This window comes from Anser cygnoides, chromosome 1 (assembly GCF_040182565.1).
Source record: "Anser cygnoides isolate HZ-2024a breed goose chromosome 1, Taihu_goose_T2T_genome, whole genome shotgun sequence".
Lineage (NCBI taxonomy): Eukaryota > Metazoa > Chordata > Aves > Anseriformes > Anatidae > Anser > Anser cygnoides.
In genome coordinates this window covers 100,857,307-100,885,270 of record NC_089873.1, presented here as the reverse complement: position 1 = coordinate 100,885,270, position 27,964 = coordinate 100,857,307, and the positions used below count along the sequence as shown (strand labels likewise).

The 27,964-nt window shown below is 38.0% G+C and overlaps 1 protein-coding gene across 9 annotated transcripts in view; it reads left to right on the top strand.

Moving 5' to 3' along the window:
• The window catches only part of SPAG17 (sperm associated antigen 17), a 114,476-nt gene that overhangs the window by 16,510 nt on the left and 70,002 nt on the right, over positions 1 to 27,964 (top strand). For 8 of the 9 annotated variants that reach the window (XR_010834334.1, XR_010834338.1, XR_010834339.1 and 5 more), the window contains exons 4-10: positions 8,881 to 9,008; positions 14,498 to 14,705; positions 16,407 to 16,601; positions 22,152 to 22,333; positions 25,811 to 25,966; positions 26,695 to 26,776; positions 27,147 to 27,265. Coding sequence is in view for 6 of the 9 variants with exons in the window: in XM_067004159.1 (XP_066860260.1) it covers positions 8,881 to 9,008; positions 14,498 to 14,705; positions 16,407 to 16,601; positions 22,152 to 22,333; positions 25,811 to 25,966; positions 26,695 to 26,776; positions 27,147 to 27,265 (1,070 nt within the window). In the remaining 3 variants the exon portion in view is untranslated. Of the gene's footprint in view, positions 1 to 8,880; positions 9,009 to 14,497; positions 14,706 to 16,406; positions 16,602 to 17,868; positions 17,948 to 22,151; positions 22,334 to 25,810; positions 25,967 to 26,694; positions 26,777 to 27,146; positions 27,266 to 27,964 lie in introns of those variants that run through there. The other variant, XM_067004169.1, reaches the window with a different exon arrangement.

Here is a 27,964-nt window from a genome sequence, read left to right as displayed (position 1 = left end):
TTGGATGCTGCCATTTGTCTCTAACAGTACTTTCATGGAAAAAAAAATGGGACAAGGGGTATGCATTTATGTTGCCTTAAGGATATTACAGTAAATTTCTAGCATAGAAAAAGCAAAAGGTTTGGTTTTATTGTGTTGTTTTGTGTTTGTTTTTTTAAAGTGATATAGGTAATGATATCTTCAGCAAAAAAAGTGAAACAAAATTCTTAATGCTGCAGACGTACTGCTTGTGGCTAGGGATATTTTTACCCAAGAAGGTACAAGCTGTTATGAGTTGTGCAGTGGCATCTGGAGGAGATCAAAGAGTGGTTAGTAGCCAGAATATGTGTCACTGAAGAAACAAGTTTCAGAAATAATGCTAGTTAAGAGTATTTTTAGGGAAGCCTTTTGATTTCTTGTGGAAACATATAATTAAAAGTGTATAGTTTTTGAGGAAGCATATAGATTTTTACAAAGCACCATCAGAATGGTTGGGATCAAGAGTAGCGTTTCTCAAAAGTAGAGATAGTCATTCTAAGATGCAGTCTTTCCAGTCGAAAGATGTGTCAATAGAATTCTATTTTGTAGTAAAAGTTAGCAAAATTTTGTTTTCTTTCCACTGTAGAACAAAAATTAGTTGGAAAAGTGGTTGTAAAGTGGAACAGTTCAGGGGCCAAAACTTGTCAGGTGTCATTGTTTCGTTGAGTGGGTTTGACAGTAAAAAAAAACTTTGGCAGCCTTGCTGAATGGTCAAAAGGATAGAAAGATTTCATATTATTTCCAGTTCCAGTACCGAGCAAAACAAACACCGCAGTCTTAAATGTTGTAATAGAATGGAACAGTTCTCTAGTCAGCCATCGTCAAGTGCAATTGTGTGGACGTGAGTTAAGAGAATTTTATTGCAGGAGCACTTGGCCTTCACTCTGTATGGGTATGCAGATGCTCACAAAATGGCTAAGAACTGTCATTAAATGAGGATGCCTTTTAGCGAGGTACTGGCTCTAGGGAAGGGTAGGGAACATTAAATCCTGCTGTGGGCACCATCTACTCCTTGCTTTTCATGTCTGTAGTACCAAACACCTACCAGGTAAATAATTGTACGGAACGTAACTTGTTTTGTAAATGATCCTACTGCATGAAGTGTTATATTTACCTTAGAGCTGTTTATTGTCTTGTCTTCTTAGGAGAGTTTAACTACTCTTCCTCTTGGGTCCAAGAATCTAGGTCAGTTTACTTAAAAAGAAGTTAAGGGGGAAAAAAAGTTAGCTTGGGTTTAGCAAGTTTCATAATTCAGATTGGTCGACTTCCATAAGAATCATTCATATTGATATTCACAAATTGAGACCAATGTCTGCATATCGGCTGAAGTTAGATTTCCCCCTCTTTATCTCACAGGAGACCTTTACAAACAATTCAGTTTTCTCTGCTGACAACTGAATAGGGACAATTTATGGCCGTGCTGAACTATTCCAAACAGAGACTATCCCACCCCAAGACACAAATCTTTGGCATCTCCAGATGAACTGCAAATATGGGGTTATCCATATCCCTCCTAGATAATTTTAAAGTATTCCAGGATTTTTGATACTCTGCTGGCTCTGGCTGGGTTGGAGGTAACTTTCTACAGAGCAACCTATATAGTGCTTTGCTCTGCACTTGTAGCTAGAACAGTATTGGTATCACACCAATGTTTTGAGTATTGCTGAGCAGTGCTGGCACTGCATCAGGGCTGTCTCTCCAACTCTTGCCCCCTAATAGGCCAGAGGGCAGGGGTGAGCAAGAGGGAGGTGGGGAGAGGACACAGCCAGGGTAGCTGACCTAAAGTAACCAAACGGATATTCCATACCATACACCGTCACACTCAGCAATAAAAACTGGGGAAGTGAAAGGAGGGGGAAGGTCTCTTGTTATGAAAGCATCTGTCTTCCCGAGCAACTACTACGTGAATTTATTGAAGCCCTGCTTCCCAAGATGAGGCTGAACACTGCTTCCTGATGGGAAGTAGAGAATAATTATTTTCTCTGTTTGCTTCTGCCCAACCTTAGCTTACTATTTACTTTCCTTTAAACTGCTCCTTGTCTCAACTCATGATCTTTCCTTTCTTCACCATATTTTCTCCCCCGTACTTCTGAGGAGGGAGAGTGAGAGAGCAGAAGAGTGTAATTTAGCTGCCCATCAGTTGTTAAATCACCACAGATACCTTGAAAATTTTACTAGAACTAGTGCTTTCAGCTACACAAGCTTCTACCTGTTGTGCTTACCTTAAGAGATGGATACTTCATAAAGCCTTTCACTAGTGGACTTTGAGCTTCTGCATTGCTTTGGCAGACAGTTGTCTCACTAGAGCTAATACCCAGGAGAGTAGAATGTCATTGTCACGTAACTTCTCAAGAGTGGCGTGTGTCAGGTTATCAAATGATGTGCCTTTGGCTTGGGATTTGTTTGTTCCTTTAGACTGTACTGCTGTTGCTATAAACTGGTTGGTCCTAGAAATTCTAGTTGCTTACAATCAATTTCTAAAGCTTCTGTAGTTCTGCATCCCTTTCCAGGGGCCCATCTAAGGACAGTATGTCACATTAGGAAGTTCCAGGATTTGTAAATGCTACAACTGGGGTAAAAAATCTTGAGCTCCTGCAGGAAAACAATCTGTGTCTTCTAATTTTGTGTTTCATAGAAACTGAGAAATCTGGTTCTATTGTTTACATGAGACAACTGAACATATTTTATTTCCATTTCAGAATAATGACTCTTCATAATCCTAGCTCTAGTATTCTTCAGGCAACACCCTCTGCCTGTATTATTATTTTATTACTGTTAATTGTAATTATCTTGCTTGAGGCCATTTATAAAACCCCAAATTGCTGACAATTTATTGTCTAGGAAAGAAACTTGATACCATTTGAAATTCATCTATCTATTTAAAACTTAGACTTTAAACTTGCTTAGAACGCTGGTGACACCTTGTTTTTGCTTTCCGCATTACAAGGTTTCCTGCATATGTGCAACTTGGTATAAAATTTTGTTTTTTTTTTTTTTTCCATGCAAGTTTTGTTGCAATCTCTGTGTTAAGCAAGTATGTCTGTAACAATGTCATTCTTAAACTGGTAGACGGACCCTCTGGAAAAGCAAATACTGATAGCTGTTTTGTTGCCTTCAAAGTTTCAGGTGATTATAAGTGGTTAATTATGGGCCGTGGAGTGTAAGACATGTTTCTCAAATAGAATAATTAACTAAAGAATCCTTTATCACCAAAGGAAAAAAAAATGCCCAAGGCCCTGTTGCAAACATGGGCGTAAGTGGAAAGGTCCTGCTGAGGAGCGGTGCCAAGCCCATGAGGTCATTGGGCCCTCCTGTCCCACAGGTTCTGAGGGTTCTTAACAAAATTCTGGCAATGTGTAGCTGGGCAGGTTCTGCCAGCACAAGCGTTGATGAGACAGCTTTACTTCTTAAATCTTTTTGTTCCACGTCTTATTGGTTTCTGTCTGTAGCCAGATGTAATATCAGAGAAGCATGACTTTAGCTCTGTAATGTTCATTGTGCAAATCCAATTGGCTGGGATTACTGGAAAGAATTTACTTCTCAGAAGCACAAAATATTCTGCTCCACAATGAAAAGACAAGCTGGGCACATTTATACTACTGAAATGTAAATGTTTCAAGATTTCATCACAGCAATATATCTTTTCTTCTGGGAACAGATCACAGCAGACTGGCGTATCTTCTCATTTTAAAGCTCTGGGGTCTTTAGGAGTTCTTCAGGAATCACTTGAATCACCATTTCAATTTTCTCTCCCCAGTTAGGGTGTTAAAAATGAACAGGTATCTAAAGAGCCACGTGAGAGAATCTTTCCTTTGCATGACACTCCTGTTTCCTAAGATAGCAATGCTAATGATTATTCTTTTGAATAACTGGACATTCATTTCATATTTTCCCTTAAAGAAGGTGGGTTTGGTAGCAGGTCAGGAAGGCATAGGAGATATATACCACAGATGGTTAGAGCTGTTGTATGAGATACTTAATAAAGCCAAGGTTAAAAGTCATCTTAATTTATATGTAACGTTTTCTCTTTTTTACTTAAATGAGGTTATTCAACTGTTTGTGTTTCCCTTAAAACATTATTTGAGTACTTCTAACAGTAAGACACATACACTGTACATATGTGTCTTAGGAAGTTCTCCTTCTGCATTGCTGAGATTAAACCAGTTAAGATATCCTGCAGAGAAGGACTCAGGGCTACTGGTGGGTGAAAAGCTCGACATGAGCCAGCAGTGTGCACTTGCAGCCCAGGAAGCCAGCCATATCCTGGGCTGCATCAAAAGAAGCGTGGCCAGCAGGTCGAGGGAGGTGATTCTCCCCCTCTGCTCTGCTCTTGTGAGACTCTACCTGGAGTACTGCCTTCAGCTCTGGGGCCCACAGCATAAGAAGGACATGGACACTGAGGGGAAGAAGGGAGACATCAAATCTACTTTTATAATTTTTTAAAATTATCTGAAATACATGTTGGTAGAGTCTTTATTGATTAATGAAGATGATTTTCTGGTTTGCCTTAAGTTTTGCAGTCTACCTTGTGGATACATAAGCTCTATATGGAGCTCTTTTCAGATATGCAGTTGATTTACTGATTTAGCTCGGTTTGAATTGCGAGACCTTAATTCAGCAGTGGAGGAGGATGATTATACAAGGGATCTTTTGACATCATATTTGGGAAGAGGTTCTGAGAAGCAAAAATGAAATGAGGGGAATGGTCAGACAATACAAACTAAATTACCTTTCAACAAACTGCAGGTGTGATCTGAAAGAAGTTGTTTCAGTCCGCTCAGGGCCTTCCTGGTATTCTTTCAAAGTGATATCATATGCTCTAGTCAATGAAATGGCATCACCAGATTCAGAAATATTTAATGCTGTGCATACAGAAGCCTTCTTTGGCCAGAAGTAATTTTTCAGTATCACACAGTATCACAGATTTCTAGGTTGGAAGAGACCTCACGATCATCGAGTCCAACCTCCGACCTAACACTAAGTACTCCACTAAACCATATCGCTAAGCTCTACATCTAAACGTCTTTTAAAGACCTCCAGGGATGGTGACTCCACCACCACCCTGGGCAGCCCGTTCCAATGCTTAATAACCCTTTCGGTAAAGAAGTACTTCCTAACATCCAACCTAAAACTCCCCTGTCGCAACTTTCGCCCATTCCCCCTCGTCCTGTCACCAGGCACGTAGGAGAACAGACCAACCCCCACCTCTTTACAGCCTCCTTTAAGGTACCTGTAGAGAGCGATAATGTCGCCCCTGAGCCTCCTCTTCTCCAGGCTGAACAAGCCCAGCTCCCTCAGCCGCTCCTCATAAGACTTGTTCTCCAGACCCCTCACCAGCTTGGTCGCCCTTCTCTGGACTCGCTCGCTTGCTCTGGACTCGCTTCTTTGGCCAGAAGTAATTTTTCAGTATGACATGCAGCTTTCATTCCATAGTCTGGCTTGAAAGCTTCTTGTGAGGGATTGACAACACTGATGGCAGATTGGTTTAAGATTTGGCTTATTTTATTAGCTTTTATTAGCTTGCTTAACAAATTATATTTGAACAGTAAATATTAGCTTCATTGGTATAAGTAGTCCATATAACCTACTGACTGATGGCTCTTCTGTTAAAGATAGATTACCTGTTTCAAACTGACTTGATCTGTGTCAGGGATCAAGGGATATGTCTTACTAAGGAGTTCTTCTAGGAACCATTATGTATGTGAGTCTTGAATTTCTTACAGTTTCAAGTACAGGAGGGAAGATGGAGCTTTACAAAGCTTATCATGGATATAGAATAACTAGGGCTGACCACTGTTCATAGCAAGTGATGCTAGCCACTTCCAATTAATGATAATGCTGTGAAAGTTGGTAATTCAATTTATCACTTCAAATGCTTTTCTCATTATGATTTAGCAGCCACAGAATGGTTCTGTGTAAAGAAAAGGAAGCATTTCAAAGAAAGATACTAGGAAGACTGGCTTTAAAGGTTTTCCAAACTTTTAAAACCTGTCTCCAATCTCAATGATATCAGCATATGCCAGTGGTATAGTATCATCTACAAGCACTCATGCAGTTTTTGGATGGCTTGAAATACATGCCCTTTGCACCAGGCAGCTAAGTCTCTGCATGGTTCATACTGCCACCATATGAGATCAAATACTGCATCACTGCAGCCTTTCTGCACTTCACAAATGTGACCCCTGCTGTGTGAGGAATGCTAAGTTTCCTATTCCTTTAAAGGAAAAGAGGCCCTACCTAACAGAGTTTGTCTGTCCAAGTTTCTATGGTTTCTCACATAAGGAAAAGGTCATCATTGGCAGGATAAAGTATAGCCAATCTGAAATGAATCCACCTCATAGTATCCCAAAAAAATCCTTCTGTACTCCTACCAAGTCTTTGTCTTCAGCTTTTTTTTTTTACTGAGGCTCTGTGGATTTTTAGCTGTTTATGCCAGGTGCCTGCATAACTCACAGGGCCACAAATGAAGAAAACTTGCATGAGTGTAATAAATTCTTTTATCTGCTCTGCATGAATTGATCTATGTTCTATCTTTAAACAAGCAGTGATGAAGGATTTTTTTTTGTTATTATTTGCTTATGCATGGAGCAGACTTTACATTGCTGTGTGGAAAACTGTTTTCATGGTATTACCAAATGTAGGGTGCTCATTTTATTTTTGTCTGAACTCTCTCCCGAGTAGTAGAATGTATTCCTGTTAAATAGAGTTTGGTTTATACCTCTCTGACACCTCACATTTAAAAAAAAATAAAAAATAAATGTCCTTCTTCTCCACTCACAGAGTTGTCCAGTTTACTATAGACCTGGGACAAGTCCCTTAATTTCTGTATTCTCTATCTACAAAGTAGGAATAATCACAATGCATTGCATTTAACTGGTAAAGCACTTTGAATTTCTCAGGAGGAATAGGTTGTAAGAATCTAAGAATTCCTTCCTTCTTCCATGAATAATAAATCAGCAACTGCCATCAAGCTCTGGGTTACTATATATACTTTTCAGGAATCCTTCCAGAATCTCTCCCTTTCCCCTCTATTGCGCGTCAAGAAATGTGCATCTCGTCTAGATTAGGCATTTGGGAAGTATCTCTTTCCATAGGCTGTTAACACCATTTCTGCGAAAAAACAGTATGAGAATTTTTTTCTCTAAGGGAAATTACTATGATATTTCTACCGAAGTCTCTTTCAGAGCTCAGATTTTCTGTAGTTAGCTCTGGGTGACTCTTCTTTGTTGGAATGGCTAGTAGCTTTTAGGGTGCGTATAGTCTGTGGGATTTTTTAAGACAGTCCTTAATATGCCATTGATTTTCTGCCATGACTCTGAAGTTACTGGGATTCTTTCCAGAAGCCTCCTATGGTTGGCTTGTTGAGATAGTGACCAGTAGTATTACTCAGAATACAAAAGATGTAAAGGAAAACTCATCTTAACCATGATGTATTTTCTTAAGTGTATGTTAAGGAGATTATCAGATTTATTAGTGTTGGAGGAACAGGATTGTTTGGAGATGGGGGGTTATAAATACAAATATTTTGTTTGCTTTGTCTCCCTGTTATGTGATCCAGAAAAATCTGAAATTTAACGTATTTTTTTTCCCATGTTTTGTTCCCATGTACATGAAATACTAATTTGGCTTATAATATTCTGGATTCCATTCTGGCATTGATAATTCAGAGAAGCATTTGTAGTGGCTATATTTACTTACCCGGGTTTTACTTGATAAGTGAAAATTTCTAAGCTGGGCAAGAAACTATGAAAGCTCAAAGCTAATGGTGGTGTTTGCATTAGACAAGACACAGTTCAGTGAGATGCAGTGTGCACCTTCATTGTCTGAATGTTAGCAAGCAAAATTGACACCATATGTGCCCAACTGTAATTGCTCCAAGAAGGGAAAAGAGAAACATGTCAGAACATTTGAGTAACACCTAATTCAGCCCATGGTTATAAATAAAGCTGATGGTTGCTTAAAAACAAAAGTAGGAAAATATTATGGTTATATTATTCCTCAACAGCGCTTCCTACATAGGTGAACTTTATTACAGAGACAACACAAGTGAAAAGAAACATATAACAACTTTTTATGGTATTTTTATGTTATTTTATTTTTTTCGCAGTAAATAAAGTGGTTATGAGGCTCCAAGGAAAATGGCCCAGATGTTACTGTGTTGTACGAAATTTAGTGGAAACAAGCTGTAAAAAACATAGTCATAAAACAGCCTGTCAATGCCACACATCTGGACAATGCAGCTGTATGTTCCCGCTGCTGTCATCACCCTAAGAAAACTCAATAGCCTTATTTCACCCCAATTAGGCTGCATACCAACAGAATCAGCATTACACAGGGAGGGGTGTATTTTCACCCAGACAGACACTCTCAAATTCCCTTCAAGAAGTTTGTATCTTTCATTCAAGGCTGGTGCCTCAGACACTAGTCACTTTGTAAAGTAGTACTCCAAAGTATTCCTATTGATTTTGTACCTGCTAAATGTTTTTACTTTATTTTATTTTATTTTATTTTATTAGTTTATAAGTAGTTGCTTAAAGTTGCCAGTTTAAAACCAATATATATATATATAAATAAAATATATAAATATATATATGCAGTTTACACTAAAAACTGTGTATCTGTTCACACTTGCATAGTTTTCTCTCTTCTAGTTTTATCTCATACTATAGCATTTGAGGTCTTTGGACCAAAGAATAGCAATGCATCTTACTGATCTGTTGTTTTTCAGAACGTGTGGCCATTCTGAGCCACATATTGTACAATGTGAAATAACACCCCATCATTTCTGCATACAAACTATGTCAAATGCAATATTAAAACCATACAAGTAATAGCTGTTTTTGTTTTTTTCTCTGCAGGTAGTAGAAGCAGCCAAAGCCATTCTTGATAGTGGAGAAGAGATTCCTGTAACACTAACTGGAAAGCTATTGAAATTTCAACTGCTTTGTCTTAAACAGAAGGACCTTCAGAGAAGGGAAACTGAAAAGAAGGTAGTACAGTATGCCACAGAGAGGATGCTTAATTAACTTTAAGAAGCCACTTCTATTCAAGAGCTATTTGCATAAATTCAGCTTTCTCCTCATGCTTCACTTCCTGTATCCGTAATTGAAGATAAATGTAAATTGAAATTTATGTTTTAAGTTAATTAGATTTTTGGGAAGAAGCTCCCAATTACTCAAATGCAGGTGAGACAGGGAAAAAAATTAGAAAAGAAAAAGTATTGCCTGAGAACTCTTGAGTAAAAAGTAGTAATGTCTTAGCTAAAGCATAGAACCACTAGAAAACAGTGGTAGAAACTTGCTTCAGCTGAATATATCTCTGCTGAAGTTAAGGTAGGAGAGGTTATATTACTTGAGAGGTATCAAGGATATGTGCAGAGTAGCATTGTGAAGAAATTACTATCATGAATCACTTCTCTGGAAGAAATTTGGAGAAGTTGTCTGTTCCATCCTCTGGTATTAAGGCAGGATAAAATATACATAAACTATTCTTGGTAAATGTTTATTGAACCTGTTCTTATAAACCTTGCACTACTGTGTTTTCACCTTTCTACGGCAGTCGGTATTACTGTTCAAATATCTTTGTAACATAGATATTTGTAAAAGGTTTTTAACTTCATCAACCCTGTTCTAATTTAAATCCATTGCTGCTTCATTTCTCACTGTGTATGGGGACAATGGCTCAAGGTCCAAGTGGAGAGCAGGGATAAATGGTGTCCTTCAGGGGTCAGTATTGTTACCAGTATTATTTAATATCTGTGTTGGTGATATGGACAGTGGAATTGAGAGCACACTCAGCAAGTTTGCAGATAACACCAAGCTGAGTGGTGCATTCCACATGCTGGAGGGAAGGGTTGCCATCCAGAGGGACCTTGACAGGCTTGAGAGGTGGGCTCATGCAAACCTCATGAAGTTCAACAAGGCCAAGTGCAAGGTCCAGACCTGATGAGTGGACTGAGAGAAGCCCTGCAGAGAAGGACTTGGGGGTACTGGTGGGTGAAAAGCTCGACATGAGCCAGCAATGTGTGCTTGCAGTCCAGAAAGCCAACCATGTCCTGGGCTGCATCAAAAGAAGTGTAGCCAGCAGGTCGAGGGAGGTGATTCTCCCCCTCTACTCTGCTCTTGTGAGACTCCACCTGTAGTACTGCCTTCAGCTCTGGGGTCCACAGCATAAGAAAGACATGGACCTATTAGAGCAAGTCCAGAGGAGGGCCATGAGGATGATCAAAAAAAACCTCACTTCCACATATTCTCCAAAATCATTACTTCTAGCTCCAAGACTGCCTTAATCAGGTTACTTGTGTGTTCTAGGAGGAATTTCAGCAAGATTGCACAGAATCACAATCATATCAGACCTCTAATTACTTTCTAACTGCTGTAATTATTAAAAAAAAAAAGTTGTCAGTGCTACATCTCAAAAACTTACTGAACAATTATTTTTTGTTATAGTCCTTTTCCACCAAATATTCATTGAACTGAAGACCTTCATTAACAAAAAATCAAATACTTGCTGCAAAAAGTTACTGTTTGTTGATCAAAAATTACAGGTATTACAAGACATGATATAAAACCTGTAAAATTAGATGATATGGAGACCTAAGCAGTCTGTGCATGTAAAAAGTTAAAGAAGAAAATGGTTTCAAGGATTATGTGTAGTTGAAAAGTCTGTAAATGTTTTTTATAAATAATTATATTTGTGGGAATAATTGGCGGAGGAGGTATAATACAGACTCAATAACATTAAAAGCTAGTTGATGAATTAGTGTATTGGTCTCACTGAAGTCAATTGCAAAACTTTTACAAATTATAATCACAGAATCACAGAACGGTTGATGTTGGAAGGGACCTCCAGAGATCATCTAGTCCAAACCCCCTGCTCAAGCAGGGTCACCTAGAGCATGTTACACAGGATCACATCCAGGCAGGTTTTGAGTATCTCCAAAGAAGACTCCACAGCCCCTCTGGGCAGCCTGTTCCAATGCTCTGTCACCCAAACTGTAAAGAAGCTCTTCCTCATATGGCAATGAAACCTGCTGTGGTTCAATTTATACCCATTACCCCTTGTCCTATCACTGGTCACCACTGAGAAGAATTTGTCCCCATCTTCTTTACATTGTCCACTCAGGTATTTGTAAAGTTTGATAAGATCTCCCTCAATCTCCTCTTTTCTAGGCTAAACAGGCCCAGCTCACTTAGTCTTTCCTTATAAGACAGATAATGTTAGCCAAATTAATGTGTAAAGAATCTGAGAGAAAAAAAAAAATCTCAAGATGAAGAGGAATTCACAGGGTAAAGCTAAAGTGCAAATTGTTTATAACAAATGGAGGAGAAATGACTTTTCTCTTAGATATTAATTAGTGCTGGAAAGTAAACTGTAAAACGTTGATGAGGGAATAGTGTCCACCCTCAGCAAGTATGCCGATGATACAAAGCTGGGAGGAGTGGCTGACACGCCAGAAGGCTGTGCTGTCATTCAGCGAGACCTGGGCAGGCTGGAGAGCTGGGCAGGAAGTAACCAAATGAGGCTTAACAAGAGCAAGTATAGAGTGCTGTACCTGGGAAGGAACAACTGCATGTATCAGTACAGGCAGAGGGATGACCTGTTGGAGAGGAGCTCTGTGGAGAAGGACCTGGGTGGCCAAGAAGGCCAATGGATCCTGGCGTGCATAAAAATGGGCATGGCCAGCAGGTCAAGGGAGGTGATTCTCCCCCTCTACTTTGCCCTGGTCAGGTCTCACCTGGAGTACTGTGTCCAGTTCTGGGTTCCCTGGTGCAAAAAAGAGAGGGGTCTTCTGGAAAAGTCCAGCGGGGGGCAACAAAGATGATACAGGGCCTAGAGCATCTATGAGGAAAGACTGAGAGGCCTGGGTCTGTTCAGCCTTGAGAAAAGAAGACTGAGAGGGGATCTTACCAATACTTACAAATATCTTAAGTGTGGGAGACAGAGGGATTTGGCCAACCTCTTTTCAGTGGTTTGTGGGGATTAGGACATGAGGCAATGGCCAAAAAATGGAGCACAGGAAGTTCTGCACCAACATGCAAAAGAACTTCTTCACGGTGAGGGTGACAGAGTACTGGAACAGGCTGCCCAGGGAGGCTGTGGAGTCTCCTTCTCTGGAGATACTCAAGGCCTGCCCGGATGCCTACCTGGGCAACCTGCTCTCGGGAACCTGCTTTGGCAGGGGGGTTGGACCCGATGATCTCCTGAGGTCCCTTCCAACCCCTACAATTCTGTGATTCTGTGTAAACAAAAATTTGAAGTTTAAAGATTAGTCACTTTAATATTAAAATGGAGCCTTAGGCTTTGTTTTGGCAAGGTTACTCTTCTATGTATGAATTTATTTCCCTGGAGAATCTGAGGATAGTTGGTTTTGAAGGTAGAAGAATCTCTGGAATTACAGTTTCTTCTTGGTTTTAGCCAAGCAATCTGGACAGTTGTCTGCTCCACTGGATTATATCTCTATCGAAGTGTGACAGACAAATATGAGAGAAGCAGCTGAAGGAAAAACTTGTCAGTTTGGGAGGCCTCTTCACTATAAACATACTCTGCAGTACAGAATGGGCAAAAATGGGCTTTTAATTTAGAATTTTAACTCTAAATTGCCTGCCATAAAATTTCAGTCCTTTCCAACTAGCTCATACAGTACAAGGTCCACTGACAGCTCAGGTGTTGAAACCAGGACTGCACTGGCAGATTAATTCTCAGAAAACTAACGTAACTGTCCATTTTTCTTCGGAGTAAACACCGATATATGGAATAGCAGAAGAAAAGCAGAAAGTGAAAGGCAAAAATAAACCATAATTCCATTATGAAATTTCTGTTTTTCAGTAGGAGCAGAAGCTTGTCATTGACTGCCAAGCGTATCCATTTGAATTATTCAGAGACACTTCCGCATAATTAGAAAAGCGTGTGAGGTAGTAAGATTTATGTAATTATGTAATACAAAGTTTAAAATGACAGATGCAAAGCTAATGGAACACTGAAAACTCCACAGAAATCCGCACCTAGTAGGGAACAAGAAATGTGACATCAAAAAGGAAAGAGTCCTCAAAAGGAGAGGCTTTTAGTTCCTGACGTTCTAAGGACAAGTAGTGCTCTTTATTGGAATTGTGACAAATTCAGATATGTCTCTGCTTATTTGAGGCTTAATTACATTAAATGATTCAGGTGCAATTAAAAAAACAGATTGTAAACACTGTGGCCTGATGATTGCATCATCTGTTTTGGTGTGTTCATCAACTTAGAATTCAAATTGATACTATCAAAATCTTATGCTTGAAATGTCCAAAGTTGAATAAATCTGAAAGCAAATAATTAATACTGGTCAAAATCCCCAGTACCACAGCACAAACAGTTTTAAGAATCTATTGAAGGTATTTCTAAATGGTACAGAAAGGGAATGCATGAAGAAGGGAAGGAAGGAAACGATTTTCAGCTTTGGTTTTGAATTTGAGCTAAACACAATTTCTACAGCTGGGAAGTCTGCTTTTCCAGCTGGGTGTAAGGAAAACAACTGTGTGGAGTCATCTGACCTATCTCATTTGCATGGAGAGCTTTTTATTATTATTATTTTATTATTATTATTTATTTATTTAATAGCCTTTAAAGTGACACCTGCAGGATGCTAGCAGTAAGTAGTTAAGTTAATATCTTTCCAATGTATTTAATTTAGCTTTAAAAAAAAAAAAAAAAAAACATTCTCATGTGGTTAGAGCATAGTCATGCTGCTGGGAAAAAGTAAGATTTTTGTTCTTACAGCATTTCTCTTTATCTTAATATATTTTGGATTATTTTAATTTTAGACTTGTTGTGAGCTTCTTGGAATTATAATGTGAGCCTTTGGGATACTATCACCATCTTTTTTCATTCTTTACTCTTAAATTACCAAGTAGAATTTAACATAGAGGGTTTGCTTGGAAATAATGAGAATGGCTGAGTAATATCCTGTGTGAAATGAGCACAAGGCTCTTGGTTGTAGTTTATAGTAGACATATATTTACATCAAAGACAAAATAGTGCTGGTACTGTTTTATGCCATACTCAAAAGTGTTAACAGAGATGCTGAAGACTTAACAGAAATTGAATTTTTAGTCGTATTTTCCTTTAGTCCAGGGAAGGTTTCTGGCTGATGCAAGTACTGTAGTGGTAATTGCTGAAGGTCATTGGTTCTTTACTTGTCTTTCTATCAGTATTCATTTAATCAATTCTGTAGGTATAACATATACTTTCCCCTCATAGTTCCTCTTTAATGTCAAGTCTTAACGCTATGATTTAGTAAGAATATAATAAACTGAATGGTGCGTTTGAGAAGGAAAAAGCAGTGTTTAAGACATCTTTAACACAACAATTTTACAACTGTGAGAGGGAAAAGTACTCAAAAGTATTCAAGTTATTCATTGATCCACTATAATTTTATAGCAATCTGCCCTTTGTTCTTCACAAAGGCTACAATGAAACCTTAGTTTCTTCATCTTGTCAGGCAGAAGAAAAGCTAAAAAAGGAAAAAGATGGAGGAAAAGAGAAAGGTAAACCTCTTGGCAAGAAGGAGAAACCCCCTAGTGCCAAGACAGTTGAGAAAGAAAGGAAAGGAAGGAAGACAGAAGTAGCCCCTGCAGTGCCAGCTACTATTAAAAAGAACACCCAGTTGAAGCGACGAGGAGAAGAGGAAGAGGAATACAAATACATTGGTATGTAAAAAATGCAGATGTGCTCCTGATAAACTTGCAAAAATCGTCAAACCTAGCTTCATATTCAGTACATTTTTTGTTTCATGTTGAAAGATGTATTTGGCAATATTAAAACACTGCCACTTTGCATTTGAAGAGGGCACTGTGCTTTGCTTCGAAGTAAGATATATTGTACAGTCCAAGAAATAAAATAGAGATGAGATATGTAGCACGTTAACATCAAAAATGTTTTAGCATGTGTAAGACTAAAGTGGCTAAATAAATCCTACATGTCCTTACACAAAGATTTCAGAATAACTAAATGCATGTGTCAGTATCCAAAGGCATCTTTCTCCTTGTATTAATAAAGTAAAACTGAGCTGTCCACCATTGTTTAGGGGTGAAGCCAGGTTCTGTATAAAGGGCAATATGATTTCATTTGCTGTAAAAACATGTGGGTAGTGCTGAGACCTGAAGAAAGCTAGTCCAGAAGTGAGCTATACAAGGTAAGGAATAATATACTAACCAGTGTTGAGAAAATCGTTATTCTCAATACATAGCACCCGTGGTTACAAATGTCACTGGAACAAAAAATATTGGAGAATGTGCATACCTCTGCTCATTAGATCATAGTTATATTTAATTTGGACCACAGGGAGCTTTAACTACGTCAGAAAAAACAGGATCTCTCCTGCTAGAGAAGCACTTGCTGGTCTTGAATGTGTATCCATTATTCCCCAGTTGAACCCCTGCAGGCATTCCTTCCTATTTCATCAGACTTCTGTCTATATCTCTTTTGAGATCAATGATACTCCTCAAGCATCTAAAAAGCATTGGTCTAGATGTTTAGAACAAATCTGAATCTTAGTCAAGCTGACAAAATTACATAGGAACAGAACAGTGGCTTTCTGTGCATTAGCTTATTTTCTTAGATAAGACATGGCAAAAATATCATTTTGATAATTTTAAGATTTTTCAGGGACTTAAAAGAGAAGTGTTTGAAGAAACGTTTGTGCCTGTAAGAATCAAAGCTAAAGTAATGTAGAGAACTCATGTTATCTTACTTATGTAAGTATAGAATGTACTGTACAGAATGGCTTTGAGTAGCTATTAATGTGGTTCTGCTAGGCCCTATAGAAACAATTTTACCAGATCCAACGTTTTTGATTCCGATCTGAGGGGCGTCTGAGGAGTGGGCAGAAAACATCAGGTACCTGTATAAGATAAGAGATTTTTTTTACCCCATATCCATACTTTGCTGCCTTGTTAGTCACAGCTAATAAGAAGAAAAAGTAAGAAAAATAATAATTGCCTCCAAAAGCTAACCACCGTGAAAAGTGTCTTTGTTTAGTATGCTTAATAGCTTTGTGTTACGAACTGCTAGCATTGCCATTAAATTTTATTAACTGAGATCATCTCATTAGTCCCAAGGGTATTTACAAAACAGTGAACGCAATGATTGCAGATTATCTCAAAGGAGAATTTGTCTAGGTAATTTGTGCTTGCAAAGATGATAGAAGAATAAAAAACAAACATCCCAGAGACTGTAGGAATATCCGAAGCTACCTACTGGTTCCTTCTGATTGCTGCATTTTTGTTAATTGTTTGTAATAGTTTGCTTCTGTGGCCTTAATTTGCAGTATCACTGTATACGCAAGGAAAAAAAAAATTGTTTAGTTGTTGAATTCCTTACTCTGGTCTGTTTTATTGTGCTTTGAACAGATGATGAACCAGATGATGGTGCCCATTATTACTTTATAATCTTGGGTTTCCACAACCCTCAGCTACTGCCTGTGATGTCTGAGCTTGGAGTTAATGTTTCAAGTGTAATCAGGATTTCTTCTGAGAATTATGATCCATTACAGACATATTTGGAAGCAGCTAAACTTCAAGAAGAATCTTTACTTTCACCTGAAGGTAATTTGGTCGTAAGAACAAAATTTGTGTAGAAAGAGTACTGGTTTATATTCAAGTAGACCGTTCCTGTTGTGCTTTTCTCCTCTGTGCCTTGTGTGTATGTATACTATCTGTGAGCAGCTTTCTTTCCTAGTGCAAAAATGCTTTTGCCATTGGTTTGGTCACCAAACCAAATGGTTTGCTAAAGCAAAAGCTTGCCTTAGCTGGCCAGTGGAAAGAAGGACTGACTAAGCAGTCAGTGTTGCAGCCACAGTTCTGTGCAACAGCCACCAGAACATTTTATCAAATGCATACCTGTATGTGTCATTAGCCAGGAAGGTCTGTTTCTAAGAAAAATTGTACATTTGGTAATTTCAAAGGAAGTGCACAGCTGGCTAGGTTGTGACTGTGTGCCCAGCCAGAAAAGAATGTGTTACAGAATAACACCCTGTAGTCATACAGCCTGAGGACAACTGCGTAGCACCTCTGTTGAAAAGGATGTGGGGTTCTGGTGGACGGCAAGCTAAATGTGAGTCATCAATGATGGCTGACCATACTCAGCTCTATTAACAGAGCCAGTAGGTCAATGGAAGTGGTTATCCCTGTTACTTGGCACTCATGAGACCAGAGTTTTAGGCTCTGCAGTACAAGAAAGATACTGATAAATTTGAATGAGTCTAGCTGACAGCCACCCTGTAAGGAGTGGCTAAAGGACCTGGGCTAGCTTAGTGGGGAGAAGAGAAGGCTTACAGAGCACCTAATAGCACCCTTCCAATACCTTTGAGGGGTGTTACCAAGAACACAGAGTAAGACTTTACTGAGGTACATGGCCAAAGGAAAACAGATGGTGTTCATGAATAACCTTCAGAAATCACAGACCCCAGAGATAGAGGGAAGGTCTGGAGCACAGGACATACACCCTTGGTAGAAGAGAATCAGGTCAGGGAATACTTAAGCAACCTTTGAATGACCATGGCAACTGGGAGAGGTGCTTGAGGACTGGAGGAAAGCAAATGTCGCTTCCATCTTCAAAAAGGGTAAGATGGAAGACCCAGAGAACTACAAGCCACTCAGCCTCAGTCAGCGGGAAGATGATGAAACAACTATGATTATTTGCTTATTTATAAGGAAACTTTATAAAGTGAAAAAGAAGTAAATATACCTGGTAGTTCTTCATTTAAGTAGTGTTATAAGTAGTAATGCAAGTACTTCTTGTTGGCGTGTGTGTTGTGGAGGGTTAATCTGTTTTCACTACAGATACCATTGCAGACAGGTGATGGTTACAACTACCTACAATTAATGCTGACAGCAGAAAGATTCAACTTCATATTGCAAAGAAATAGGTAAAATAACTGAGTAGTACTGAGGTAAGTTAGAGAAGTTTTCAGATCAGCTGATTCAGTTTAACTGAAACTGCATTCAGTTTAAAGATCTGCCTGCCATTCTCATTTATACTTGAGACTCATGAAGAACAAGTGAGATAGTGGAAAAAGATCTGGGAGGAAGAGGGAAAGGAATACAAATAGCCAGGGCACTGAAATCTGCTTAATTTCTGTTTCTGGGAAAATACTGGAACAAAGAATTTACAACCAGTTAGAAGAAATGAATATATGAGTAACAGCTAGTATATCCCTGTACTCAGCTCCAGTAAGGCCTCACCTCGTGTACTGTGTTCAGTTTTGGGCCCCTCACTACAAAGAAAGACATCAAGGCCCTGGAGCATGTCCCAAGAAGGGCTACAAAACTGGGGAAGGGCTTGGAACACAAGTCTTATGAGGAGCAGCTGAGGGAACTGGGGTTGTTTATTCTGGAAAAGAGGAGGCTTAGGGCAGACCTTATTGCTCTCTGCAACTACCTGAAAGAAAGACGTGGAGAGCTGGGGGCTGGCCTCTTCTCACAGATAACTAGCAACAGAACAAGAGGGAATGTCCTCAAGTAGAGCCAGGGGAGGTTCAGGTTGGAAATCAGGAGAAATTTATTCTCAGAAAGAGTGGCTAGGCATTGGAATGGGTTTCCCAGGGAGGTGGTGGAGTCACCATCGCTTGGGGTGTTTAGGGAAAGATTAGATGTGGTATTTAGGGACATGGTTTAGTGGGTTGGTAATATTGGTGGTAGGGGGATGGTTGGACCAGATGATCTTGGAGGTATTTTCTAACCTTAATAATTCTATGATTCTATATGTTGTTCAAGAACAAATCATATCAGACAAGTTTAATTTCCTCACAAAATTAAGTACTGACCTTTTAAGCAGAGGAATAGTTAGTGTTGTATATTTGAATTTTAATAATGCTATTTCTCATGGCCCTCAGTAAGCAAGATAGGTCTAGAGGAAAGTGTATGTATAGTAGGTGCAACCTCCTTGGAAAACCTTAGCTTCTGTAGAGTAGCTATTAAAGGCTTATAAAACAGAAGGATGCATGGAGTCGAGTCAAGAGAATTTGTGCTTTTTCTGGTATTATAAAGTAATATCATCAATATTGGAAAAAGGGGGCGTGATTCAAATGCGAAATGTTCTTGACAGAATAGAGAATAACAATTTGGAAAAAAGCATATTATGTTTAATGTGGACAACTATAGTATAGTGTATTTATGCAAAAATAATGTGTGTACAAATACAAGCTAGGAAGCACCTAACTAAAAGACACATTGTGAGTCAAGCTATCATGCTGACTTCGCAAATGAGCATGTCATCAGTATCATTATGCCACTAAAAAAAAATCTCCAGATTATAAATGAGAATATGTCCTAAAAAATACCTGAAGTAACTCTATCATACAACTCAACAGTGAGTTAAAATTTCATAAGAAATTTGTGTCAATCAGAAAATTCCAAATGATCACAAAGAAAATTATTAGGGATCTGTAAAACTTGACCTGTGAGGAAAATAAAAAAAATAAATAGTCGGCCTTATCTTTTTAAACTTAAGGATAAAGGGCATAAAGGAGGATACGATAAAAGTTTTCAAGTTTATAAAAGTCTAGAATAGAAAATAAAGAGTATAAATTACAAAAAAATAAAAATACAATATAGCAGGAAGAAACTTTCTACAGGAGAGGTTGGTGAAGTACTAAAGTAGATTGAGTAGGAATATTGAGGCTTTTAAGGTTATATTAGGCAAACATTTGTCACCAGTGATATAGTTAATTGTGCCTTGGAGCAGAGGTTAAACTATTTCCTAGTTGAATGGCTTTTGAAATAGATCACAACTGATCATTTCAGTAATGTACAAAGATATACTTCTAGGAAGGAAGACATTAACCTGTAAATCCAATAGTGTTATAACGTTTCTGTTGTTCATGGCATTAGTACTCCTAAACCATGGATTATGCACCATAGCTTTCATGTTCTTTTCCTTCTCAGGTGCCTACATGCCCTATTGGCTTTCATTTTGTGATGTTACCAAGTCAAGCACTACTAGTACCTTTCATATGGTTAGGTTTTTGTTCTTCTAATCACTCTAGTAGCTCTACTTTTATCTCCTCTTTTCTAAGAGTTAATATTCAGAACTTCGACCAGTCTCTCAGCCTGACAGTTTCTGCTGGAAATGTGTGACCTGACACATCCTAGTGATTCTAGGACTTCTGTTTCCACAGTGATGGTTCAAAATCACTATGCAATGTATTAGTATACACTAGATGCTATTATTTCATTGTTACATGATTATAACAGATTGCTGTTGTTGTTCCAAAATTATATAGTGTACTGCTGAATACCGTCTTCACTTCAAATTCTTTAGTAATAGAAATGAGAATTCAGTTCTTCTGTGGGGTTGTGCCACATTTCTTCTGCATTGACAGTTTCTCCCAACTCCTGCATCTTCTTCTGGGGTTACTCATGGAAACTTTTAATTTATTCTGTGAGGGTTTACATGATGAAAATATACTTGAGCAAGAAAAGGCTTTAGTACTATAGGCACAAGAATGAAGAAGAGAGCCAGTATTCAAGGACAGAGCGTCTAATGATTGATCCTAGAGAGCCACGATGTTTCTGTGCAAGGGGAAACCTAAGCATCATACACTTATGTGTTTTAGTATTAAACTATGGGGTAGAGTTAGTAAAATATTATTATTCTTCTGTTGTAAAACTGAAATTTTTGGCTGCAATATTGTTAGTACAGTGCCACTCAACTTCCATTCAACAACGTGAAGTGGATGACCCATGACCTAGCAGTCTAAATACGATTATACTGCCAAGATATGCATTCAAAGCTGAGTGTGTTAGGAGAACATTGCCACTGAATTAGAGTTTATCTTTCATGAGCAGATGAAAAAAGAAGGAAGAAGAAAGATGGTCCTGTGACTGAGATGAGCTGTTAGGAGCATGGAACAGTTTAAATCAAAGGACCATCTGGGCCAGTATTCTATCTCCAGAAGTGGTCATGAACTGATGCCTAAGGAAGAGGAGAAGAAGAATATGAAGAGAGTAAAGGAAAGGAATAGAAGTAATAAGAAAAGAAGCATAATAGGAAAAGCACATAAGAAACTTCTCAATGTGCACCTCACTTAGCATCCACTTATTTTCAAGTCAAGGGATTTTCCTGATCCTGATGTGTCTTGTCTTTGTAGTAAACCTCAATGTATTTATTCTGTTTATTTTTTAAGGACTTGTTCAGTTTTCCTTGAACTCTTGAAAATTTCTTATACCTACAAAATCTTTTGGCAGAGAGTTCCCAGATCTTCTACCCAGTGCTTGGAGTTACTTACGGTACATACCTTCAAAATTATGATAGGGCCATTTTATAAGTTAATTGGCCATCACTTCTGATGGCTACTACACAAGGAATATATATCTTTGAGTTCTTTAAGAAGGTCAGCATTTTTTGAAGAGTTCACAGCCTCACGGGGTTGTTTTGGTTTAAATCCATAGGGCCACTGGAAAAATACAAGTGTGGTATTTGGCCTCAATGCTTATGTTTTAGAAGTGCTGAGCACCCACACGTCCAAATGAAAGCAAGTCATTGCAGGTTTCATGTTCTTATATCTCTTAAAATTAGGCTATAATAAGTGTGGTTGATCTTGGATTCCAGAGTGTGATTGTAAGTTTGGCATTAAGAGAGAAAGTTTTTTCTCTGTACCTGGAGCACCTTTGAAAATTGATCATCACCATGCAATAAAAATGAGAGCTATACAACTTCTAGACTCACTATTCGTAGTCATGCTATACCTTAAACTCCTTTTAACCCCACTTTCCACTTCAACAAAATGTTGATAGTAAAGCTTGCTTATCCTATACTTAATGAACTGTTTGGTCTAAATTTGTGCTGGCAGCTTTGGAACAGTGCAAATATTTTTATATTTCCTAGGTTTCAAACATTAATTGCTGTTATTTTGGTGAAGTTTTTCTTTTGTTTTATTTCTGTGTGTTTGTTTTTCTAAAAGAAATGCCATGTTAGCCATACTTAGGCTTTATCTTCGTGGAGTTTTTTAAACCCAAAGTTTGGTGTCAGATTTTTTCTGAGACCATGAGAATGGGAATATTCTAACAGTACTTACAGAAGACTATTATACAATTTGTGCTTTCTGTAGAATGGAGATAGTGTACTGTGATTTATCTAATACTTTAAAATTTTAGATGTTGAAGCAGAGAAAAGAAAGAAAGATGAAGCTGTCAAAGATCTGGAAATGTTTTGGAAATATCTAGAGCCAGTTCTGAACAGTGGAAAGCATGGATCAAGTCTCTTTGATGTTGCCAGACTTCATCACCTGGTTAAGGAGAATGCCTTTCCCTCTGACTGGTCTGACAAAGAAATGCTGGTGAGTAGTTAATGCTTTCACAACATGTGGCATGCTTTGAGGTTTGTAACATTTAGCACCAATTTAGAACTGGAAGGAATTTTAGCTTACTCTTCCATGAAACAGAAACAAAATAGTTAGTATGTTTGTTATCTTCAACAAAAAATATTTTCTATATATCCAACAAGCATATTCAGCATGTATTCACGAGGAATCCTTTGAATAAAAGTACCTACCCTGGAGTTTCTTAAAGTTGTAGGCCACAGCAGCAGAGTTGAAAACAGTTCGAAATACTAAATTTATTCATTGGCTTCACAAAGGTTCAATTTAAATTTCATTAGAGAGTCAAATGTCAGTGCTAAATAAAATTAAAAATATGTTTTTGTCCTCCTGACACCAGGTCTACTTACTATATATATCAGAAAAGTCACAAGAACAAATGAAAATGAATGCAAGAGGGCTTTTTGACCATAAGCTGTTATTTTAGCACACCTTGTACTGCTTCTTGTTGTCCTACCCAAAACATGTCTCTGATGTGTTACTCTTTATAGCCTGCTGAGTCAGGAGCATTAGAAAGCAAAGTAAACTGTTAGAAATTTTTTCCAACCTAGGATCTCAAGTATGGCAAGGTAAAAGGGTCCAGAATCTTCCAATCCACAGTGGTGGCAGTGAAAAATAGAACGTGCTAAAGCAATATTCCATGATTTATCCTACTGTATTTGTGGTCTATATTATTAGGGTTAAAGGACAAACTACATTCTCCTAACACTTTTTTATAGTACATTAAATCCTGTATATAAACAATTTGGTGAGCTAGGAAGTACCCTTGATCCTGAAGGGATCAGAACTGAATTGGGCTAAATCCATAGTGGTTTTTAAGGCATTCACTAAAAATGCCTCAATTGTGGAAAGGTGTAGACTTGCTACTTACAACATTATTCACCATTATATTCTTGATCTAATCTTAAAATATGAAGCCAATTTTGAGAAAGAAGTTCTTTAATCCTGTGTATCTTAAAAATCCAGTAATCACCTCTTCTAGGGGCCTGTTGCAGCCCTTAAATATCCCGCAAGCATGTATCTTTACTGAAATAAAAGAATAATTATCTGTCACTGAAATTGTTCCAGCAGATTGTAGTTGTAATTTCACATTCTTCTTTATCAGAATTCAGCAGAGCTCTAAAGAAGTAGGAACATTTGTAAGTCTTTAAAGAAGCAGATGGGAAGAATGCAAGTCAAGAAATCATAGGTGGATAGAGTAAATCTGTTCTGGTGGGCTTCCAGGCGAGTCTTTGAGTCCTATCTTGCTGCATATGGAAAGATCAAGAGATACAGAAGGAGAACTTTTTTGACAAATTGTTAGGCATTGTTACAAAAAATGATATTGTTATATACAGAAGGTCATTTCTATTTAAGATATTTTAGATATTTATAAAGGAAAATGCTCTCAAAAATATTTTCCTTCGTTCAAGAGTCACTGGTGGCTAGACTCAGAACTTTCAACAAGAATCTGATTCTGTTCTGAGATGAGGAGAAAGCAAGGAAGTAAATTCATAAAACTGTAATTATACTAACCTTTGTATCTGTCCTATTAAGCAGTGTCAGGTTGCATTATTTGTAACTCTGTAAAAATTAGAATCATATAATCATAGAATGGCTTGATTTGGAAGGAACCTTAAAGATCATCCAGTCCCAACCCTGCTGCCATGGGCAGGGACACCTTCCACTAGACCAGGTTGCCCAAAGCCCCACACAACCTGGCCTTGAACACTTCCAGCGATGGGGCATGCACAGCTTCTCTGGGCAACCTGTTCCAGTGCCCCACCACTCTTACAGTGAAGAATTTCTTCCTAATATCGAATCTAAGTCAAACCTCTCTTAGATTAAAGTCACTACCCCTTGTCCTATCACTACAGTTGGTGATAAAGAGTTCCTCTCCAGCATTCCTGTAGGCCCTCTTTAAGTACTGGAAGGCCACTATAAAGTCTGCCTGGAGCCTTCTCTTCTCTAGACTTAACATCCCCAATTCTCATAGCCTGTCTTCATAGGAGACGTGCTCCAGCCCTCTGATCATCCTTGTGGCCCTCTTATGGACTTGCTCCAATAGGTCTGTGTCCTTATTTTGGTGACCCCAGAGTTGGACATACTCGTCTGGGTAGGGTCTCACAAGAGCAGTAAAGGGGGAGAATCTCCTCCCTTGACCTGCTGGTCACACTTCATTCTTGTTTTGTTTAAAAGACTGTGCATGAAAAACACTCCAAGACTTTAAAATTGAAATTTTCATATGCTCCAATGATTTCTTGTAATATATGAATGGAAAGTTTTGCAAAAGAGCATTGAATTAGAAGAACAAAGGTGCACAAATATTAACTCTGAAAATTCTGTTTTCACAAATATGGCTCCTCTCCCAAACACCTCCTCTAAGCTTCAAACGTTATGAAAACTGCAACAAGTATTCCATATCTGATCAGTGATTTGGGTGCTTGTTTTGAAGCGCTATAAGGAGGGCCAGATCTAGAGAAAGCAAATGCTTGATACTTCTTAAGGGTCACTTAATGCTTTTAGTGTGAGTTAAGAACTTAATGACAGTTGTGTTTCTTCACCATGCTTCATTTTAGGAAACTTAAAATTGAGACATCTGATGTTTTACTAGACACCATCATTACATGTTTAGGCTGTACAAAAGAAGAATATGGCCACTAAAGCCACTTAAACCTGAGTGTGGCACGTGGTCTGAAACAGGGTTTGGTATCAGTATAAAAGCATTTTAATTTTAAAATAGTTGTTGGTGTCAACTTTTTTTTTCCTCCAAAACCTTGGTGAAAACCACAGTACACCACCTCTGTAAACTTGTCTCTTCCTATGTCAGATTTCAGTAGATACAGTTTTCTCCCTTTGGATGTTTGGGTGATATGATGACATTCCTTTGTTTGCACAGCTATGGATTTTCTTCTGTTCTTGAGGCCTTCTTTGCTCTAACAGAGGAATAGAAAGAAAGAGAGGAAGTAGTATGAGATTACATTGATTAGTTGGATTATTTTTATTTTTTTTATCCTTCCTAGGGCAGGAGAATGGCTGGCATTGCAAATACGCTGCAGGTTGATCACCAGTAGAAACGTACACAGATGATAGAAAAGAAGTATTTTATGTTCCCTTGCCTTTTCCTTCCCATCCAAAAAATAACCTACATTTCAATTGCAAGACAACAGACCTTGAATGGTTACTGTTAAGATTAGTTAAGCTGTATACAACTGAAGCAGCTGGATAACACTCAGTCCATACTGTGGTATGGCAGCGTTTAGGCAAATAGAGATGAGGATGCCTTGTTTTCTTAGACTTACTCTATAAAACATTTTGAATTAGTAAACAAAAATACCCTTGGAAAATTTGTAAACAGCTGTGTATCTGCTTGTTAGAGAACTAATGACTCTTGTGTCTTAAGTTACATGACACTTTTGCACGCAAACTTCATCCTTTTTACCTTATTTTCTGTTATAGCTTGCACTTGGCACTGCAGTGTTTGAAAGTATTGCTTGTTTAATGTATGACTGCCTGGATTGGAGAAGACAGCATTGTAACTACTTGGAAAACACCAAGTTTATTAATGTGCCTGAATTATCAGAGAGCAAATCAACACAACCACCTGCAACTGAGGCAAGGATCCTTTTTGCTTTACCACACTTTCTGTAGAAAATAATTAGCTATAGGATAGAATTATCTGCCTTTAATTCTGCACTAAAAAATTCAGCTTGGACCATCACTCCATGTGTAATTTTTTGTGAATGAAATCGGGATTTTTGTCTTCAGCATTTAAAACTTCAAAAATTGAAGAGAAAAAAAAAAAAGGCAAAACACTGGAGAAAGAGGAAAAAAAAAGAAAATTTAAAGGATCATACAGATACTGGCATAAAGTATCATGGGTGTAAAAATGACTTAAATAACTTCTGGTGACACCTTCATGTGCCTAGAAAAATCACTATGCTTGCAGAGGTACTGTGTCTTGCTACAGATCAGTGAACTATCCAAAAAAGATGATTAGTTCTATTCCAGATCAGTTCCTTTACTTTGTTCATGGTGGACAAAAGCTTAAGTGGGCACAAGAAAGCAGCTTGTAGGATGTGTACTAGTGCTGGGGGAAAAATTGGATTACTCCATCCATAGCAGTGCTACTGAATGTTCATTTAAAGCATTCATAAAACAACATTGCTTGTTCCTTTCAGAGTCAGGTAGGATTTGACTCCCCTAGGAAGAACCATTTAAAAGCTTAGCATCTGATAGAGGGTAAATAGCAAAAGATAAATGAAATTGTTTTTTCCCACCTATTTACATTCGGCAATCCTCATTTGTTTCTGATTTTCTTGTCTTTATCTTTGTTCTTTTAGATACAACCAGCACCACAGGTTACACCTTCAAAGAAAAAAGGGCAAGCAGAAGAAAATCTGCCAACAGTAATTTTGTCACAGGGTATGATTAAAGGATTAAAACACTTGCCCTGTAGCTGTTCACTATTAATCTTACTGTTCCTTCATCTGACAGCACAAATCTCTGAAACTATTTGTTCAGTAAGCCAAATCTGGTTTGATGTTGTGAGAGTAGTTTCTTAGTGAAAACATTGTGAAAGTCTCTGGAAACTGCAATGGTGATAAATAAGTTCTTCAGAGAATCACTTTTCCTAACTGTTCCTAGTCACACTTGGATATGAGAGCTATACAGTCCTAGACTTTTAGTCTTTTTTAGAAAAATTGTTGAGGAGTTGAACTGGTCAGTAACAAAAATTGACATTTTTTAATAAATCCATCCTAATACATTCTTTTTTTTTTCTTTTTTACAACAGAGGAAGAATTTTCGGTTTTGGCTGCTTCTATGGATATGAGATATTACAACGACTTGCTGAATCAGATTCCTGAGGAATACTTTTCTGTGCCCTTAATGCTGAACTGCATGCTGGAACAGGTGCGAATATTATTTTTTTTAATTCCTGTGGTTAATTCAGCTTAGACCTGTTATAATGAACTGATCAAAGATTAATAAATCCATCTCTTTCATACGGAGCTAAGAGACTATGCATAGAGGCACTGACCATGGAGGTTAAATGTAAAGGAATCATAACTCAAAAGTGGCTTCCTTGTTTTCCTTTCATATTGTGCACGCTTACTCTGTACATACAGTGTTATCCCAAAATCGTGTTTCCAAGACTACAGATCCAAAATAATCAAATAAGGAAAAGTTTGTCATTTTGTAGCTAAGTCAGTAACAGTTTTTTCACATCTTGCAACAGTGATACTAAACTTTTACTGGTTTACTCAGTACAAAGGTCTTACGGCAAACTTAACACTAGAATTGGTGTGTATCTCTGCTAACGCTGGACAGGTCTGATTCCTGTTGAGTTCAGACACAATTTACAAGTTAGTAAAGCTCTGTAGTATTATTTGAAAATCTTCCTTTTCAAAATAATATTTCAGTTCAATTAGTTTATTTACTTCAAAAATAGACTCAGGCAAAAAACCTCAAGATAAGGTCCAACATCTGAAATGCAGTCAAAATCTCTGTTCATCATTACAATTCTTAACATTTCAAGTTGGATATATTTTTCTTCTCATCCTTCGAAAAGTGAGTAATAAAAGAACACATTTAATTCTGTTTTCTATAATC